This window comes from Mirounga angustirostris, unplaced genomic scaffold (genome assembly GCF_029215605.1).
Source record: "Mirounga angustirostris isolate CCGP_5_RB_7025 unplaced genomic scaffold, mMirAng1.0.hap1 SCAF_12, whole genome shotgun sequence".
Taxonomy (NCBI): Eukaryota; Metazoa; Chordata; class Mammalia; order Carnivora; family Phocidae; genus Mirounga; species Mirounga angustirostris.
This window is the reverse complement of record NW_026991720.1, coordinates 95,372,105-95,389,742: the sequence shown is the minus strand read 5'-3', so window position 1 is coordinate 95,389,742 and position 17,638 is coordinate 95,372,105. Positions and strand designations below refer to the sequence as shown.

Genomic DNA, 17,638 nt, shown 5'->3' with positions numbered 1-17,638 from the left:
GTGGGAGAGGGAGAAGCAGGCTTCCCGCTGAGCAGAGAGCCCGACATGGGGCTCGAACCCAAGGCCCTGAGATCATGACCTGAGCCAAAGGCAGACACTTAACGACTGAGCCACCCAGGCACCCCAAATTTTGTTTGTTTTAAGACATTTTAGGATAAGACAAATCATCATTAGTCTGGCCCACAGAACAGAGTTTATGAATATCATCATTTCTTACTAACAGACCTATAGTAGGCAGTTCCATGATTCAAATGTGGCGCAAAAGGTTTTAAGATTTACCTGAGTGTAGGAGAAAAGAGTCTTACCTTGAAGTGTTTTGGTCAGGAGTCCCAGGTCTCCCCACCATCATGATAGCTCTGTATCTTAGGATAGGAGGCAGCGGCTTTATTACGGGAGATGGGAGATGGCAGCTTGACCTCTGAGATCAGGATGTTTGTCTTGAAGGCCTTATCTAATCATCTCTCCTATGGGCTCTTGGTCTATTGAGACTCCAGCACACTAGAAAGAGAACCTAGTAGTAGAAAGGAATGGTTTTTGGGTCAGGTCTTAACTCTCCCACTTACTAGCTCAGAGCGCTTTCTAAGGACAAAATTTGATGATGCAAATGAAAGGTCTGCAGGGTTCATGGTCAAGTATTCTGTAAGGTTTAGCTGCCTTTGGATTTGTTTAAGCCCTCTCTAATGTCCGATATTCAAAACCAGAGGAATACCAAAATTCTGCAAGTCAAAGAAGGGAAAAGTAAAGGCAGGCATATTAAAGAAAAGAGTGTGTGTAGATTCCTACTAAGGGCTAACAGAAGAAGCCCACAGAATAAAGGGAGGAAAAATTCACAGAAGCAGCTCTATGTCCATATTCTGTTCTCGGGCTCTTGCTCGTTCATGCAAAGCCTCGTTCAGTTGAAGCTGCCTAGAACGCTTTTACCTTTGTTCTCAGTTGATTCTTTTCATTGACCTTAAAATTAAGCCATTCCTCTTTGTCCCAGTTCTTGGGGAACTCAGTTCTTTGGTCTTGCGACCCACTGCATCCCTGAATGTCTCACAACTCTTCTCTCATTCTAGCTTGTGGAGTTGAGCTTTCAACCTCCTTAAGCATCACAGCGCTCCTAATGTTCATAGCCCCTCTCTGATAATGGTTCACTTTTTATCTTCCCACTTAAAAACTTTGCTTCCACTGGTTCTGCCCTTTCTCTTTTCTAGTTCCTCAATGAGCCACGAATTTAAGTTTGCAAAATAATTATTAGTTATGAAACAGGGAAATCTTTAAAATTCACGTGGAGGCAGGAAGGAGTTGGAAAAGGGGAATAAGGAAAAGGAGTAATACTGATCTTTATAATTATCAAGTGCTGGTTCACTGGGCTCTGGGTGATAAGGAGGATCAAAGGAGTTTTCATCTGTTCAGTGATGTTCATGGACAAAAACCGCCAACTCAATCCTTAATCTCACCTCTTTATCAGATATCCAGGTGAGTAATAGCTTTCTAAGCATGAACATATTTTAAAAATTGGATAATTTGGGGGCACCTGGGTGGTTCAGTCGTTAAGCGTCTGCCTTCAGCTCAGGTCATGATCCCGGGGTCCTGGGATCGAGCCCCGCATCAGGCTCCCTGCTCGGCGGGAAGCCTGCTTCTCCATCTCCCACTCCCCCTGCTTGTGTTCCTGTTCTCGCTGTGTCTCTCTGTCAAATAAATAAAATCTTAAAAAAAAAAAAAATTAGATAATTTTAACACTTCATTTGAGGCCATGCCCCTGAGTTTCATTACTTTTAACTTTTTTAGGTATTCCAGCAGGTACTCTCCTCCATATTTTAAGTAGTAGGCTTATACAGTTACCTCTGGATTCTTGAAGGATAGCCACTATATAAACTTTATATTCTGCAAGATGAGAATTTAGAACTCTTGTATCATCTTCACTTTCTGTCTCAGTTTAATTAGATCACAATGTTCAGTTTAAAAGTTTTTATTATGGCTTTGTAAGTATACTGTTATTATATTTCTTAAATAATTTTCCTGAAGATGATAATTGCTTCACTTCTTCGTATTCTGTGTAGCTGTCACCAGTTCTTCCCAGATTCCAACAGGATTGTAAAACCTTTTGCATACTGTTTTCCTCAGTATATCGTGTAAAGTGAGTTTCACGGTTCTCTCCCTAATCTCTCCCTAATCCTAATCCCTAACCCTTCCTCCCCTCCAAACACCTCCAGAAGTTTCTCTCTTGGAACCCTCTTTCTGCTCTGCTCCAGGCTAGTTGCAGGTTTGAAACTATATTCTCAGTTGGTTGGGTTTTAAAAATTCTAGGTTAGAAACAGTCTCCACATTTTGTAGGCATTACTCCTAGATTCCTGTGTTGCTGATGAGAAACCTAATGCTGTTGTGTATGTGTGCCAAATCCTTTCTTTATAACTTTTTTTCCCCCTCTGCAGTTAGGACCTTTTATTTGCAACATCCTGAAATTTCACAGTGATGTGTCCTTTTCTGTGGGTTTCTTAACATTGTGTTGAGCATTCAGTAGGCCCTTTCACTGTAGAAACTAAAATCTTTCAGTTTTGGTAAATTTCCTAGTGTTTGAGAAACTTCCTTTTTGTTTCTGCTGTATTTTTTACCTGTCTTTATTGTACATTCTAGTACAGTTTTACCCACCTTTTCCTACTCTTACTGATATTTTGAAACTGGGGATGTCATTTTTAATTTTGAAAAACTTTTGTATACTCTCAGCTCCCCTTAAAGAAGTTCTAAAATCCTCATGTTTCATGAAAGAAATACCTTTTATCTGAGGATGCTAGTTATAGAATACTTTTAAAAACCATTTTGTTCTGCTTTCTGGTTTCCTTCAATTCCAAACAGAAAAATGTTTGGAAGTGCTGTGTTTGTGAGTCCCAAATCTACTTACTGGGGGATGTTGCTGTAAACCATTGCTCTGTGGTCTTTCATTTGCTCCCTTTCTCCAGAGAAAAATAGGGCTTGGGGAGAGAAGTGTCAGCATTCTGGGAGGGGCAGAGAAGGAGCTAATAATAGTTATTTCACATTCCACGGAAAACTGTTACTCTTCATAATGTGTCTGGAACCCCTCTGACTCCCTGCCTTCAGCATGGTAAACTCTATAGTTTTTTGCCGGGGGAAGGATAGCTAACTGCTCAGCTGCACTGGACCTGAGAGAGGACTTGGGTGTTTGTTCTTACGGACTTGTAAGCAGTGCCCATTTTCAGTCCTGCCTCACTGCGCCCCTCCCTTCTACCTTCTAGGTACCTGCAGTTCCAAAGCCTTTCTGGGGTTCTGCTTTGTGAGTCACTTGCTGCAGACACTTTTCTCCACTGTGCAAACCCCTCCATTTACAGAGAGGCTGCCTGATTTAAATAACCTCTTTGTGGTGGACTTAGCTTTAAAATATATCTACCTTTTACTTTGTGAAGAGGATTAAATAAGTTAATATGTGAAAGCACTTAGAATAATGCCTGCCATAAAATAAGCATTGAAGAAGTGTTACTGTTCTTTGTCTTCCAAAAATGTGTTGACATCTCATGCAGTCATTTCTTGTTCTTGTTACTTTTGTGGGTTTATTCCTTTTCCTTTCCTAAGGCTCAAGTAAGGTTTGGGAGTAGACGTACATGGGATTGTTAATTTGAAGTCTTTTTTTAAAAATTTTTAAAAATTAGCTTTACTTTATCAAAAGTCCTCATCTTTTGGTTGACTTTGGACACTCTTACTAGGCTAATAGTTTCTTCCTCAGAAGCCATTCGATCATTTGTCCTCCAGAAAGGCAGCACATCTCTGGTACTACACTTTTGTGGAGAGCCCAGAATCGCGCAGTAGAAAGTGCTTTGGCTTGGAATCAGGAGTCCCGCCTCTAGCACATAACACCTCTGAAACCTTTGACAAGCTTTCTACCTGTTTCCTCTTCTATTAAAATGAGCTGAAAATTTTTCCAAGACAACCACTGCCTGCCACTCGGTAGGGGTTTGAGCTTGACAGCACAAATAAGGTAGTTGGGCGCAACCGGGAGATACTCTCCACCAAAATGCACGACTTCCGCCCCAGGAGAAGTCCAGACCGAGCCTAAGGGCTAGGGCTCGGGGTCAGCCTGCCCGGGACCGAGTGGCCGGCGCCCTACTGGGAGTGACGCCCGGCCCCGAGAGCTCCACCTCTGCTTCCCCCGGGCTCGGGGGCCGCGAATTCGCGGTCTCTTCCGCTGCGAGAGTGGCAGAAGCCGGGTGCCCTCAACAAACATGGCGGCCGCGTTAGCGTCAGCCACGCTCGGGAGGCCCCGCTGCCGCCCGGGACTCGCGGACTCGGCGTCACCCGGCGCGGGGCCACGTGACGCAGGAGGCTCCCGAGGCGGCGGCGCTCGCGCGGGCTGAGCAGCGGCTAGAGTGGGGTGGGGTCTGCCCGGCGAGGTTTCCCGGCGGGTCCCGGCCTCGCGCGCGCACGTGCCTGCTCGCGCTCGCGGTCCTGGCGCTGCCGGTGAGGAGCCGGGGAGGCGGAGGGAGGGAGCGGGACGCCACTTCCGAGGCCGGGGGGGCTGGGCCGGCCGGCCTGGCCGGGAGGGGGCCGGCTGCGGGCCGCCGCGCGCGCCCGGTCCCGGCCTCCACGGCCAGCGCCGGCCCCTGGGGCTGTTTGCGCCCGAGTCTGCGTGGCCGGGCCCAGCTGTGCGGGCGGACCCGGTACGGCTGCAGGGCCCGACGCCCACCCGGAAGGCCCCGCCGACCTCCGGGTCGCCGCGGGCTGCCCTCGCGGGCTCTAGTTCACCTTCGGGCTTTTCCTTCGTGCGAGTTGGTGGGCCCCTCCGGTCTCTTAACATGTACTGGGTTGACGTCAAACGCAGGGACGAGGCCGTCTCGATTCCGTGGCGGGTGTACCGTGTGCCCGTGGGACAGCGCGAGGCAGGCGGGTGAAGGAGACCCGCTCGCGAAGGAGGAAAGGGTTAGAAAGGCTTTCTAACCCTTGGCTTGGTTTGGGCAGTTTGCTGACCAGCTAGTCTGTGCGGATATTTTTAGTTTAATCACGTTCTCTCCACTTTCCGAGCCTTTTATTAAAATTGTTGTACAACCAAACAGTAAAGCAGCTGATAAGGGGATTCCTTATGTAGTAGGTTGCCGAACTCCTGCATTTTATCCTGACCCGGGACGTGTTGGACATGACCTTCAAACTGAAGAGATAAAGGTCTAGAAAGTGTGTCAGAATCCAACATACCAAAGAAGAGCTCAGAAATACAGGGATCATCCTTTCCTTAGTTGTCACAGGAGGGAGTCACTCCAAAATCAGCCATGCAGAAGTCCAGGTTCATAGATTGAGCCTTCATAAGCTGTGTTGCTAGATTGAAGTTTAATAATCCTCAGTGAAGAATTGATTGCCATGATTTTTGAGGACTGTTTCGATTTGCCTTCTTTTTTTTTTCCCCATAGGAAAGGAATAATGCTGTCAGCATGTCTGCACACTCCATGCTCTGTGAACGAATCGCCATAGCCAAGGAACTGATCAAGAGAGCAGAATCACTTTCTAGATCAAGAAAAGGTGGCATAGAAGGTGGTGCAAAGCTGTGCAGCAAATTGAAGGCAGAATTAAAATTCCTGCAGAAAGTAGAAGCCGGGAAAGTAGCTATTAAGGAATCCCATTTACAGAGCACTAATCTGACACACCTAAGAGCCATTGTGGAATCAGCAGAAAACTTGGAGGAAGTTGTTAGTGTTCTTCATGTCTTTGGTTACACAGATACCTTGGGAGAAAAGCAGACCCTTGTGGTGGATGTAGTTGCAAATGGTGGTCATACTTGGGTGAAAGCCATTGGCCGAAAGGCTGAAGCTCTCCATAACATTTGGCTGGGCAGGGGCCAGTATGGTGACAAAAGTATCATTGAACAGGCTGAAGACTTCCTCCAGGCCAGTCACCAGCAGCCTGTGCAGTATAGCAACCCTCACATCATCTTTGCGTTTTACAACAGCGTCTCCAGCCCCATGGCAGAGAAGCTCAAAGAAATGGGCATTTCTGTGAGAGGAGACATAGTGGCAGTTAACTCTCTGTTAGATCACCCTGAAGAGCTCCAGCCGAGTGAGAGTGAGTCGGATGACGAGGGCCCTGAACTTTTGCAGGTGACCAGAGTGGACCGAGAAAATATCCTCGCAAGTGTTGCGTTTCCAACGGAAATTAAGGTCGATGTGTGCAAAAGAGTAAATCTGGACATTACTACTTTAATCACATATGTATCTGCCCTCAGCTATGGAGGCTGCCACTTTATCTTCAAAGAGAAAGTGCTTACGGAACAAGCAGAGCAAGAGAGGAAAGAGCAGGTTTTACCACAGCTGGAGGCATTTATGAAGGACAAGGAGTTGTTTGCTTGTGAATCTGCTGTCAAGGACTTTCAGTCTATTCTAGATACCTTAGGAGGACCTGGGGAGAGAGAGAGGGCCACTATGCTAATTAAACAAATTAATGTGGTGCCAGATCAGCCTTCTGAGCGTGCCTTGAGACTAGTGGCCAGTTCAAAAATCAATAGCCGCTCATTAACAATTTTTGGGACGGGAGACACTCTAAAAGCCATCACCATGACTGCCAATAGTGGTTTTGTCAGAGCTGCCAACAACCAGGGTGTTAAGTTTAGTGTGTTTATCCATCAGCCCAGAGCACTTACTGAGAGCAAAGAGGCTCTAGCCACCCCCTTACCAAAAGACTACACAACTGACAGTGAACACTAATGGTATCCTTTAAATATTGTCGTGGAAAACCAAAGGCTGGGTCCTCCCATCTTAAATGGGGAGGAGGAAAAAAGGTCTATAGTAAAAATAATACTTAGAACTCTTAAACCAGTAGAGTTGATTGTGTGTGTCATCTATAAAATATATAACCTAAAGTAGAAAAAGCACAAGAGACAAGCTTATTTATCAAACTGCCTACATTACAGCGATTAAGAACAGAACTACATCTATATAAAGCTTTTAGCTGTGTTGCAGTACTTTTATTTGATTCAGTAGGGCAGCAACCCCCTAGTGGTAATCAGCATTTCATGGGGTATGGCTATACTGCGTCTCGCATTAAATATCTGGAGAAAACTGAAGCTTGTTTTTCGTTATATTGGTTCATCTGTTCATGTGGGTTGAGGCTGGGAAATTTATAATTAGTTTTTGGTTATAAAGTTATGGCCGTTATTAATGAAAAGAAACTTGCTTGATTGCTGTATGTCAGGCATACTCTGGTGGGTGCGTTTACGAAGAGTACGTTAATATGGAAGAAAATAAAGTGAATACTGGTCACGTGAGTCCCATGAACCTATGTATAGGCCTTTGTGAAAAGAAAGAGCAGTCCCATTACTATACACCTGGGACGTTTAATGTAAAATATTTGAATAACTTGTAAAAGAATTAGAGAAAACATTTGAAAGGAATTCAAATTTTACTTTTAAGTACAAATAGTTCCCATATGGCAGGGATTTGACTTACAAATACTGCCTTTACTCTTCCTTTTGCAAGTGGCAGGTAACAACTTGACAACTGCATTACTTCACTCTGTGAAATGGTGGTAGGAGGTTCCATGCCTGTTGCATGACACAAATCTTAATGAAAAATAAATTTTTATGTCCATGTTGCCTTAGGTGCTTTATTTGCAACAAAGCAAAACAGATTAGCAAAGGAGATATGTATTGACTGTATTTTAAAAATTGGGGACACTAGGTCTTAGCGCTTAAGTATTAATGTGTAGGAGCCAGTATTAGAATACGTTGCCACAGCCTGACCTCGTTCTTTTGTGCCAACTTTACTGTTTTATGAGAAGGGAACTCAGTTTCCAGCCACAGTGTTTGTTGGTGGGGGCGGGGGTGGAATTTGGTTGTAGGATGTCCATGAACACTGCAGTGAAATGCAGAAGTAAACTTGGGGATGTTTCTCTTGGGAGAGATTCCATTATTAACTCAGAACACAGTTCCTAGGGGAAAAGGCTCTGATTGGGATTCCAATTTAGTAAAGAGAGGTGGATTTAACTTGTGTTGCACCTGAAATTGTATAGTGTTAAAAATTGGGCTTAGGCCTTTTTGAGCACCTATTAAGATACTAAGGTGCTTCGTACTGAGCATTTAATAATTTGGTCTAAAAATGAATAATTGGTCTTTGCTCTAAGGAATTCTTAGTCTGATATGGAGTTGAACAGCAACTGAAGTGTAATTTATTGAGTGTTGTCATGTGCCAGGCACAGTACGAAGGGCTGAGCTTTCAGGGAGTAGCAGGAAAAAGGTAGATTTCTATCCCTTTCCACGATGAATTAATACCGAAGAACTTGAATCTTTGCCAACCAGAATACATACAGCCACAGCAGTCTCAGAAGAGGCTGATTTCTGAAGTGGCCATAGCTGTGGTTCTCTCATGATCATTTTCCTTTCCTAGACATTCAGTGATTGCAGTTGCTAACAATATAATCAGTGCAAGCAGTAGATACAGACGTGGTGGGGCACTGGATCCTGGAACATAAAGTAAGGAGTGGTGCCTTCTCTAGAAACACACACACGACCTGCATGTATCCTAGACCCGCCACAGCTGACCAAAATTTATGTATATATATACGCGCATATACACAAAGGTAAAATATAAATAATAAAAGAATTAGCACAATGAATCATGGAACACTTCATCTAAAACTAATGATGTAATGTATGGGGATTAACATAAGAATTAAAAAAATAAAAAAAAAAAGAATTAGCAAAGTTAAGAGAATTGTTAAATACCAGTTAAAAACTGTCAAGTCCAAGGAATCACGGTTTTAAAGCAAAGCGAATGTCCGGAAGATTACGAACGTGAAGATGTGTAATGTAGAAGCTATGATTAAGACCAAGAATTGGAAGTGGTGGGTGAAAGAAAAAGCATGTCAAAAATCCTCATCTTATTTAGAAGGGAGTCAACAGCAACTCTGTGATTTTTGCCATTGAAAAATAGCGCAATATAATTTGAGGTGTCAAACAGGAAATGTGACTGATGGTACAAGTTAAACCAAGCTGACTCGCTTTCAAGTGAAGGGTGAGTTTGGAGAATAAATGCAGTTCATATAGGGAAAGACAAGTCAAAGGAATTCACAAGGAAGCATAAAAACCAGAAAGCATAAAATAAGAGACATAGAAGACCAAAAAGGATATAAAATAGCTGGGGAGAAGATAAATTATTACAGGGAAATATACTGTATATACTGTTTGGGTAAATTTGGAAATCTCCATGACATAGGGATTAGAATTAAATAGCCTAAATAACCAATAACCATTGAAAAAAATTGTTGAAGCTATTCAATAATGACCTCCAAAAAGATGTCCAGGCCTAGTTAGCTTCATTAGATAAGTTTTTGCTTACTTCTACATATCAAATAATGCTTTTGCTCTAAAAAGTAGTATGGAGCGCGACACCATAAGTAGGGTGGACAGTATTGAACATGGTAGCTGGGGTGTTCTCTTTATAGTCCCACCCCTGTCCTCAGAGGAGAACTCTGGCCTGCTCCTGCTTGAGGACAGAGCCTTAGTGGAGGACTGGAGCCCGTTCATGTAATAGTAGCCTGGTCACCTCAGATCATTACTGTACTGGGAATGTTTTCAGATTCATTTTATGGAATATAAGCATAGTTCTGATACTAAAACCTGACATAGTGTCCTAAAAAGAAAGCTGCAATAAAATTTCAGGTTAAGAATATATGCACAAACATCCCAGTTCAAATAGAGCCCAGGCAGAGAATACCTCACCCTGTGGGGATTTTGTTTCCCAGAGGATGAAAGGCAGAGATGAGTCCCCAACCTTAATCCTGGGGATTTGGGGATTAGCCTCCATGCTGGGATAGAATCAGAGACATAAGGCTTGCTTGAGACGAGGTAATCCCAAGACCCCTGCACGAAGCCAGAACCTTTGAAAATCTGCGGCTCCCGTGAAAGGAGATCTTGCAAACATCGCCCAGGGAGACAGCAAGGAGATTAGACTGTAGTGACTCTGAGTGGAAGAAAATGAGAGAAATCAAGCCCAGCCTGTGCTTTGCATGGGTTTAGAGTCCAAATTCTGTTAATAGCTTTTGAGGGAAGACTCAGTTATGTGAAATTAGTATAAAAATTGTCCCAGGCAAGTACTGTCCTTCAGACACCTGACAGAAACATACAGGGCATCATTCTGGACTTGGGGACACTTCAGTTTCCCAAGCCTCACAGAGCCCAGTGGGATAAAAACTGCTTGGCAGAGCTTTTCAGTGAGACATGGTAAAAACAGGAAGAAACCCGCCACGAGTCAGCTCCTCAGTATTGGAGTCTTCGATGTGTTCCACATGTATCTTCTGAAAAAAAAATGTATGTTCTGAAAAAAAAAAATAATTCAGAGTGGCAGATGGAGGCTAAAATACCACTTGCAACAAAACATTGCATATAGCTAAGTTGGAGAATGTGATTTCAATCTGCAGAAAGAGAGCAGGACCCCCGGGTTCCGTAGACGCTACCTACCTAGTCCCAGGTAGTGCTGGCCATGTGACAGGGGAGCTTGTCCCCTGCAGAGCTGCAGAGAACACCTCACCCATGGGAAGCTTGTTCCCAAGAGGAAAAAGGACCGAGATGAGCCATCCATCCCAGGCAGTCCTCTCAAATTTGGTGATCACAAAAATGACTCTTTATTCCCATAGCAGAAAAGGGACAGAAGTGTACTGGTGTGGGAGGGAGAGAGCCCCCACTCCCCCCCCTCACATCATGGAAATCACACTAGGAAAAAGGCATTTCTGTCTCCACGTAAATAAAAAATGATTACAGAACAGAAGCTAAAGAGAGCCGTAGGCAAACAGGGCTTCTAGAAATAGGAAAACTATCAGTAAAAAAAAAAAAAAAAAGCTGAGAAACTTTTTAAGAGTTGATTAGACAAAACTAAAGCAAAGATTCTGAACTGAAATATAGATCTTAGTAAATTTCCCAGAATTCAGCAAAAAAGTGAAATGATGGAAAACATGAGAGGATGACACGGAGGACACCTAGAAAGGTCCAGCAAGGGTCACAGCAGATACGGCTGGCGCTCTGAGCCAGGTCCCTGTTCTCCCTTCCTCTACCTGCCTGTCCTGTAGAGAATGGAAACCCTCATTCCCCCGTTCATGCCTTTACCCAGAAGTGCCCGAATTCCTTGCTAAGGAGACAGAAGTGGACCCCTGTTCGTCCGCCTCCTCCTCATGCCTTCTTCCTGGTCAGTGTGGGTGACGGCAAGGCTCGCTTGCAGGAAAATTATAGCTAATAAGCGTAAAGGAGATGGTAGAATTGGGGAAATCGCCATGTTGCCGTTCTAAATTAAATAACTTTATGAGACGAGAGAAAAGCCAACGGAATCTTGTAGACTTTGGTACCGACTGCATATGCTTTCTTCAAGATTTGTTGCTGTGTGAAAAAATAAAACCCCCATGTGTTGAATCCACTTTGGCTTTTTCAGTTACCTGTAGTTGAAATATTTCCAACTGAAGTTAAGGTCGGGCAGAATTTCCTTCTTTTTTTTTTAACGATTTTATTTATTCATTTGAGACACAGAGCAGAGAGAGAGAGGGAGAGAGCATGAGCAGGGGGAGGAGCAGAGGGAGAGGGAGAAGCAGACTCCCCGCTGAGCCAGGAGCCCGATGTGGGGCTTGATCCCAGGACTCTGGGATCATGACCTGAGCTGAAGGCAGACGCTTAACCATCTGAGCCACCCGGTGCCCTGATTTCCTTCTTTTTTATGACTAAATAATCTTCCATTGTATGTCAGTGTGCCACATTTTCTTGATTCATTTATCCCTAGATGGACACTCAGGTTGTTTCTGTGTCTTGGCCATTGTCAAAACTGCTGCTTGCTATGAGCATGGGGGTGCAGATATATTTGCAAGCTGATTTCTTTCTGATAAATACCCAGAGGTGAAATGGCTGGAACACATGGAAGTTCTACGTTTTATTTTTATCTCTTGAGGACGCTCCATACTGTTCTCCACAGTGGCTGCAGCAGGTGTGCCCTCCCACCAGCAGTGCACCACGGGTCCCTTCTCTCCTCATCGTCACCAGCACGTGTTATCTCTTGTCTTCTTGATGGTTGCCGTTCTGACAGGTGTGAGGTGTTGGCTCGCTGTGGTTTGATTCCTGAGCTTAGAGGGAAAAGTCTGTAGCTTTCCACCTTTGAGTAGGATGTTGCCTGTGGGCTTGACATATAGGGCCTGTATTATGTTGAGGTACAGTCCCTCCACACTCAGTTTTCTGAGAGTTTTTAATCATGAATGAATGTTGAAATTTGTCAGATGCTTGTTCTGCATCTATTGAGGTAATCATGTGATTTTCATTCTTCATTTTGTTAATGGGGCATATCACATTGATTGACTTGTGGATGTTAGACTATCCTTGCATCCCTGGAATCCCCCACTTAATCATGGTGTGTAATCCTTTTAAGGTATTGTTGAATTTGGTTTGCTATATTTTGTTGAAGATTTTTAGATTTTGGCTTGTAATTTTCTTTCCTTGCAATGTTTTGGTATCAGGATAACGCTGGCTTCGTAGGATGTGTTTGGAAGTGTTCCCTCCTCTTTAGTTTTTTGGAAGAGTGTGGGGATTGGTATTAATTCTTCTTTGAATATTTGCTAGAAGTCACCAATGAAGCCATCTGGTCCTGGATTTTTCTTTGTCAGGAGGTTTTTGATTACTTATTCAGTCACCTTATTAGTAACTGATCTGTTCAAATTTTCTATTTCTTCATTCATCAGTCTTGGTAGGTTATATGTTTCTAGGAATTTTCCCCATTTTTTCTAGACTGATCAATTTGTTGGTGTATAATTGTTAGTCTTTATGATCGTATGTGTTTCTGTAGTATCAGTTGTAATGTCTCTTCTTTCATTTCTAATTCATTTATTTGAGTTCTCTTTTTTTTCATGGCAAGTCTAGCTAAAGGCATGTATATTTTGCTTAACTTTTCAAAAACCCACCTAGTCTCATTATTCTTTTCTGTTGTCTTTTTAGGGTCTGTTGATTCTGCTCTGATCTTTCTTACTTCCTTCTTTCTACTAACTTTGGGCTTAGTTGGTTCTTCTTTTTAGGTTGTTTATTTCTCGTTTCACAATTCAAGGGTTATCTCTTCTGGTGTCGAATAGGTAGATGCAGTTTCTTTAATATATTTGCCACGTGTGTCTGTGGGGGGCGGTGCGTATGTGTGTATGTTTGTTCTGGATCCCTCTAATTCTTCAGGGTTAGCACATTTTACTAGGGCCGTTATCAATAGCTTCTCCCTTCCTCCCTTCATCATCAGATTCTCTCTCCAAGCGATTCCACAGCCTTGCTCTCTCCCAAACTCAGTGCCTGCTCAGCACTGCTGCTTCAGGTAAGGAGGACTTTCCAAGTCTTTTCTTTTTGATTCTGCTATTTGCAGGCCTCAGACCCTCCTGGTCTCAGATTGGCTCTTCATAGCTCCCAGTTCTAGTGCTGCCTCTGCTTTTGGGAATGGAACCTTTGTTTTTCTCTTGGGTCTCTTTCCCCCAGGACCCTCTCACCTCTCTGCTTTTCCACGAAGTTTCTACCAGATCTGCTAGTCTTAGATGTGTATTTCCCCCATTCGTTTCTAAAGTGATATTTATGTTCTTCTCTGTATTATAATTATGCTGTAGGAAGAGGTTGTGAGTGTTTTATTTGCTCTCCTTTCTGTTCCATATGGTTTAGAGGAGAACATTTAGTGAAAATGACAGCAAGGCTGTCACTAATTGCTTAATAGCCCTCCACTGAACAGATATATCATAATTTTTATGAACTTCTTTACAATCTATTGAGGGACTTTTAGGAAGTCTGTAGTACTTCGCTATCATAAACATGTCCAACTGAAAAAAATATGTTCTGAAAAAAATATGTCCAACACTAGGGCTCTTGTTGTGTAATATGTTTTCTAAACCAAGAAATTTGCAAATAGGATGCTAAGACAACAGGACTGTCTTGTTGAACCTGGCTGTCCTGGGCATATTGGACTCTACCTTGCACAGCATATGAATTCCTAACAATAGAAGTAAAGTATTGAATGTTATGTGCCTGTACATTTTGCAATTTACTGCCAAATTGCACTCCAATAAATGTCACCAATTTATAATTGCAGAAATTATTTGCAAAAGTGTCTTTAACCTACATTCTCACTAATGCTGAGTATGCTGGGCAAAGAACTTAACCTCACCAAACTTTAGAAAATTTTAATAAATACGATAAAAAAGATTTCATTATCTAAAAGAAAGTGTATTTAATTGTGAGTCAGGTTGCTGATAGGTTTATTTGCCATTTACACTTCCCTTGCTCTGAATTGCTTAATATGTTTTGAGCGTTCCTATTTCTGTTTCTTTATTGATTTATAGGTGCTTTTTGTATAAGAAGGAAATTAGTTTTTTATGTGTTATGTATTGCTAAATCTCCTGGTTTGCCATTTTTTTGTTGTTGTTGTTGTTACTGAGAAAATGCTGTTATGTTTATCAAACACCATTGCCTTTTTGCTCCTGAGCACACAGTTGAACCACATTTTTTCAGCCTCCTCTGAAGTTAGATGGGGCCATAGGACATGGGTAGAAGTGAAATACGCCACTGCCACGTTTGGCTTTCAACCTTCTTGCCTAATTCTTCACATTCTTTTTCTCATCTCTGGCCAGATATAAAAGAAACTAGTGGAGGATTCTGAGTCTGTGGGTTGGTGAAGGTACCAAATAAAACAAACTGGGTTCATGATGTCCACGGTGTTGAAAAAGAAATAACGGGCCCCAAATGGAGTCACTAGTGCTAAGCCTCATATCAGTAAACCAAGATTTAATACCCTTAACCTAACTGCAGCTTCAACCTCTTTCAGGATGTAACCTCTAACCAGTGAGCCTGGAATTACCCATTCCGCACTAGTGAGATCATCTACCCAGTAGACCCTTTCTATTCCCCCGAGGAGGGTGACCTTGCCTGAAACAATGCATTCTTTGCTAATAACTTCCTTTTTCTGCCCCTTTCCACCTTTAAAAAAAAAAATATTTATTAATTTGAGAGAGAGAGCACGAGTGGGGTGAGGGATAGAGGGAGAGTGAGAAGCAGACTCCCCTGCTGAGCAGGGAGCCTGACACAGGGCTCTATCCCAGGACCCGGGGTCATGATTAACCAGCTGAGCCAGTCAGGTGCCTGCCTCTGCCCCTTTCCACCTTTAAAAACCTTTCCTTTCCTGCAGCTCAGCAGAGCTCCTTCTTATTACTAGATGGGATGCTTCACAATTCATGAATCATTGAATAAAGCCAATTTGATCTTTAAATTTACTCAGGTGGATTTTTGTTTTTTAACAATGGTGAGCAGCATCTACCTGCTTACCTCCATTGTATGGTGATTTGAGCAAGAAATAAAAAAACTGATAATCCACTAATGAATATACCCTTTGCTTTAATAGATGGTATTTTTTTTGTCTTGGAGATGTTTTACATTTCATACAAATTATTAGTCTCTCTTCCTTCCTGGATTCTGCATCAGACTTGAAAAGGCTTTCTGAAAGTCCTATTGTCGGATTGCCAGTTTCCATTTCCATAAATAATATATGGCAGTGCTTAACTCCCTATAGCCTTACCAGAATTAGGCCTCTTTAATTTTTTCAGTTGTTAAAAAAAAATGAAATCCCATTTATTTGATTACCAGTGAGTCTGGGATTCTTTATATATGTTTAACGGTCATTGTGTTTCTGCCATAAATTGCTTGTTAATTGCTTCTCTCTCTCAACTGATTGATTTTATTGATCTTTTCATTGATTTATAAAATCTTTATATAAATTAAGGATTATACCAGTTATCTATTGTTATGTAACAAACTATTCCACAATTTGGTGGCTTAACATAATCACCATTTTATTGTATCTTATGATTTTATAGGTTAGGAATTCAAGCAGGGCTTGCTTCTGTGATTCTTCTCTTCCAAGTGGCGTTGCCTGGGGTCACTCAGAGGTGCTTAGCTGGAGGACCCACAACGGCTCTGCTCACAAGGCTGTCACCTTGGCAGGGATGACTGGAAGGCCATGCTCAGCCGGCCCCTCTCCCTCTTCACGTGGTCTCTCCAGCGGGGTAGTTGAACTTTTTATGGTGCAACTTAGGGATCCAAGCGAGAGTGTTCCAAGAGACAGGAAGTGAAACCTAAGGTCTCTTAAGGCCCAGCTAGGCCCAGAAACCAGTATAGCGTCTTCCCTATTCTAGTGGTTAAAGCAGCACCCGTGGCTCACTTCAGTGGGAGGTGAATAGGGCCCAGCACTTGATGGAAAGCCTTTTATAAAATTTGTGGGCATTTTAAATCCATCATGAGGATTCAAACCTTTTCCCGTTAAATACATTGCAGATATCGTTTCCTGATTTTTTTTTTTTTTTTGGTCTTTCAGTGTTTTCAATGGTGGTTTTTTTTTTTTTTTTTTTTGGTTACACAGATATGTTAAATTTTTATGTAATAAAATATGTTGGTTTTTTATTTTTCATTATGGCTTCTGGATTTTATGTCATGTTGAGAAAGGCCTTCTCCATCCAAAATTATTTTTTAAAAATTCCCCTATACATCTTTCTGGTGTTTGGTTTTATTTTAGTGTGCATATGTTTGATATATATGTAACTTACATATGAAGTCAGAACCTATAAAATATTTTCCAAAATAAAGTGAGTATCAATCTTTTAGCTCTTTTTATTCAATTATATTATTGCTCCATGAACAAAATTCTATTTTGTGCTTCCACATTATACTAATAGCATTTTAGATGTACCTCAACATAATTTTGAGGACCAGCCCTCAGAAATGAGCTCTACTCATAGATGTTTAAAGTATTCTGCTACACTGTTGAAAACTATTTTTTTTAAAGATTTTATTTATTTGAGATAGAGCGAGAGTGAGAAAGAGAGTGAGAGCATGAGTAGGGTGGGGGGCAGAGGGAGAAGGAGAAGCAGGCTCTCCACGGAGCAGGGAGCCTGACACAGGGCTCCATCCCAGGACAAGGACAGACTCTGAAGGCAGACACTTAACTGACTGAGCCACCCAGGTGCCCCTAAACTGTTGAAAACTATTTTAAGAGCATTTCCACTGGCTATAACTGAATTGTGCTTCCATTTTTTTCTCCATTGCTGAACTCCATTCAGTTTTTCGGGGTATTACCTTCACACTTCATTGTATTTTGAAAGATTCTTTGGATGTGATCTGTTCTTTTCTCTCTTCCCAGAGTTTTGGCTGATTGTTTGGGTCATCTTAAGAAGAAAGCAATTACAGATATCACTATAAAAGATTTTTCAACTTGGATGTTAAGATTACCTCAGGAGAGGGGCGCCTGGGTGGCTCAGATGGTTAAGCGTCTGCCTTCGGCTCGGGTCATGATCCCGGGGTCCTGGGATCGAGTCCCAAGTCGGGCTCCTGACTCAGCGGGGAGTCTGCTTCTTCCTCTCCCTCTGCCTCTCCCACTGCTCATGCTCTCTCTCTCTCTCTCTCTCTGTATTTCTGTGTCTCAAATGAATAAATAAAATCTTTAAAAAAAAAAAAAGATTACCTCAGGAGACAAACATTTACCACAAAACATTTCATTTTAGGAAAGACTTTTTTTGTACCTCCAACTAAAGATATGTAAACAGAAGGGTCATACAAAATGACTATAGATCCAAACTAAAATTAATTTCAAAAAAATTTTTTTTTGGTGGACGACTGTATATGCCAGCGAACTCT

The 17,638-nt window shown here is 42.4% G+C and overlaps 1 protein-coding gene across 2 annotated transcripts; it reads left to right on the top strand.

Annotated features, from left to right (window-relative positions):
• Positions 1-4,224: 4,224 nt before the first annotated feature.
• On the top strand, positions 4,225-14,666 carry CUNH7orf25 (chromosome unknown C7orf25 homolog). 2 transcript variants are annotated; one of them, XM_045864935.3, is made up of 2 exons: positions 4,225-4,452; positions 5,394-14,666. In XM_045864935.3, exon 2 carries the CDS (start codon positions 5,415-5,417, stop codon positions 6,678-6,680), a length of 1,266 nt encoding a protein of 421 aa, XP_045720891.1. In that variant the 5' UTR covers positions 4,225-4,452; positions 5,394-5,414; the 3' UTR covers positions 6,681-14,666. The 2 variants fall into 2 exon arrangements, with proteins under 2 accessions (XP_045720891.1, XP_045720890.1); XM_045864934.3 differs by lacking the exon at positions 4,225-4,452 and adding an exon at positions 4,597-4,911.
• Positions 14,667-17,638: the final 2,972 nt, after the last annotated feature.

Bases quoted from the DNA above. Each gene is read 5' to 3' on its own strand.
- CUNH7orf25 (XM_045864935.3), top strand. From the start codon at position 5,415: ATGTCTGCACACTCCATGCTCTGTGAACGAATCGCCATAGCCAAGGAA.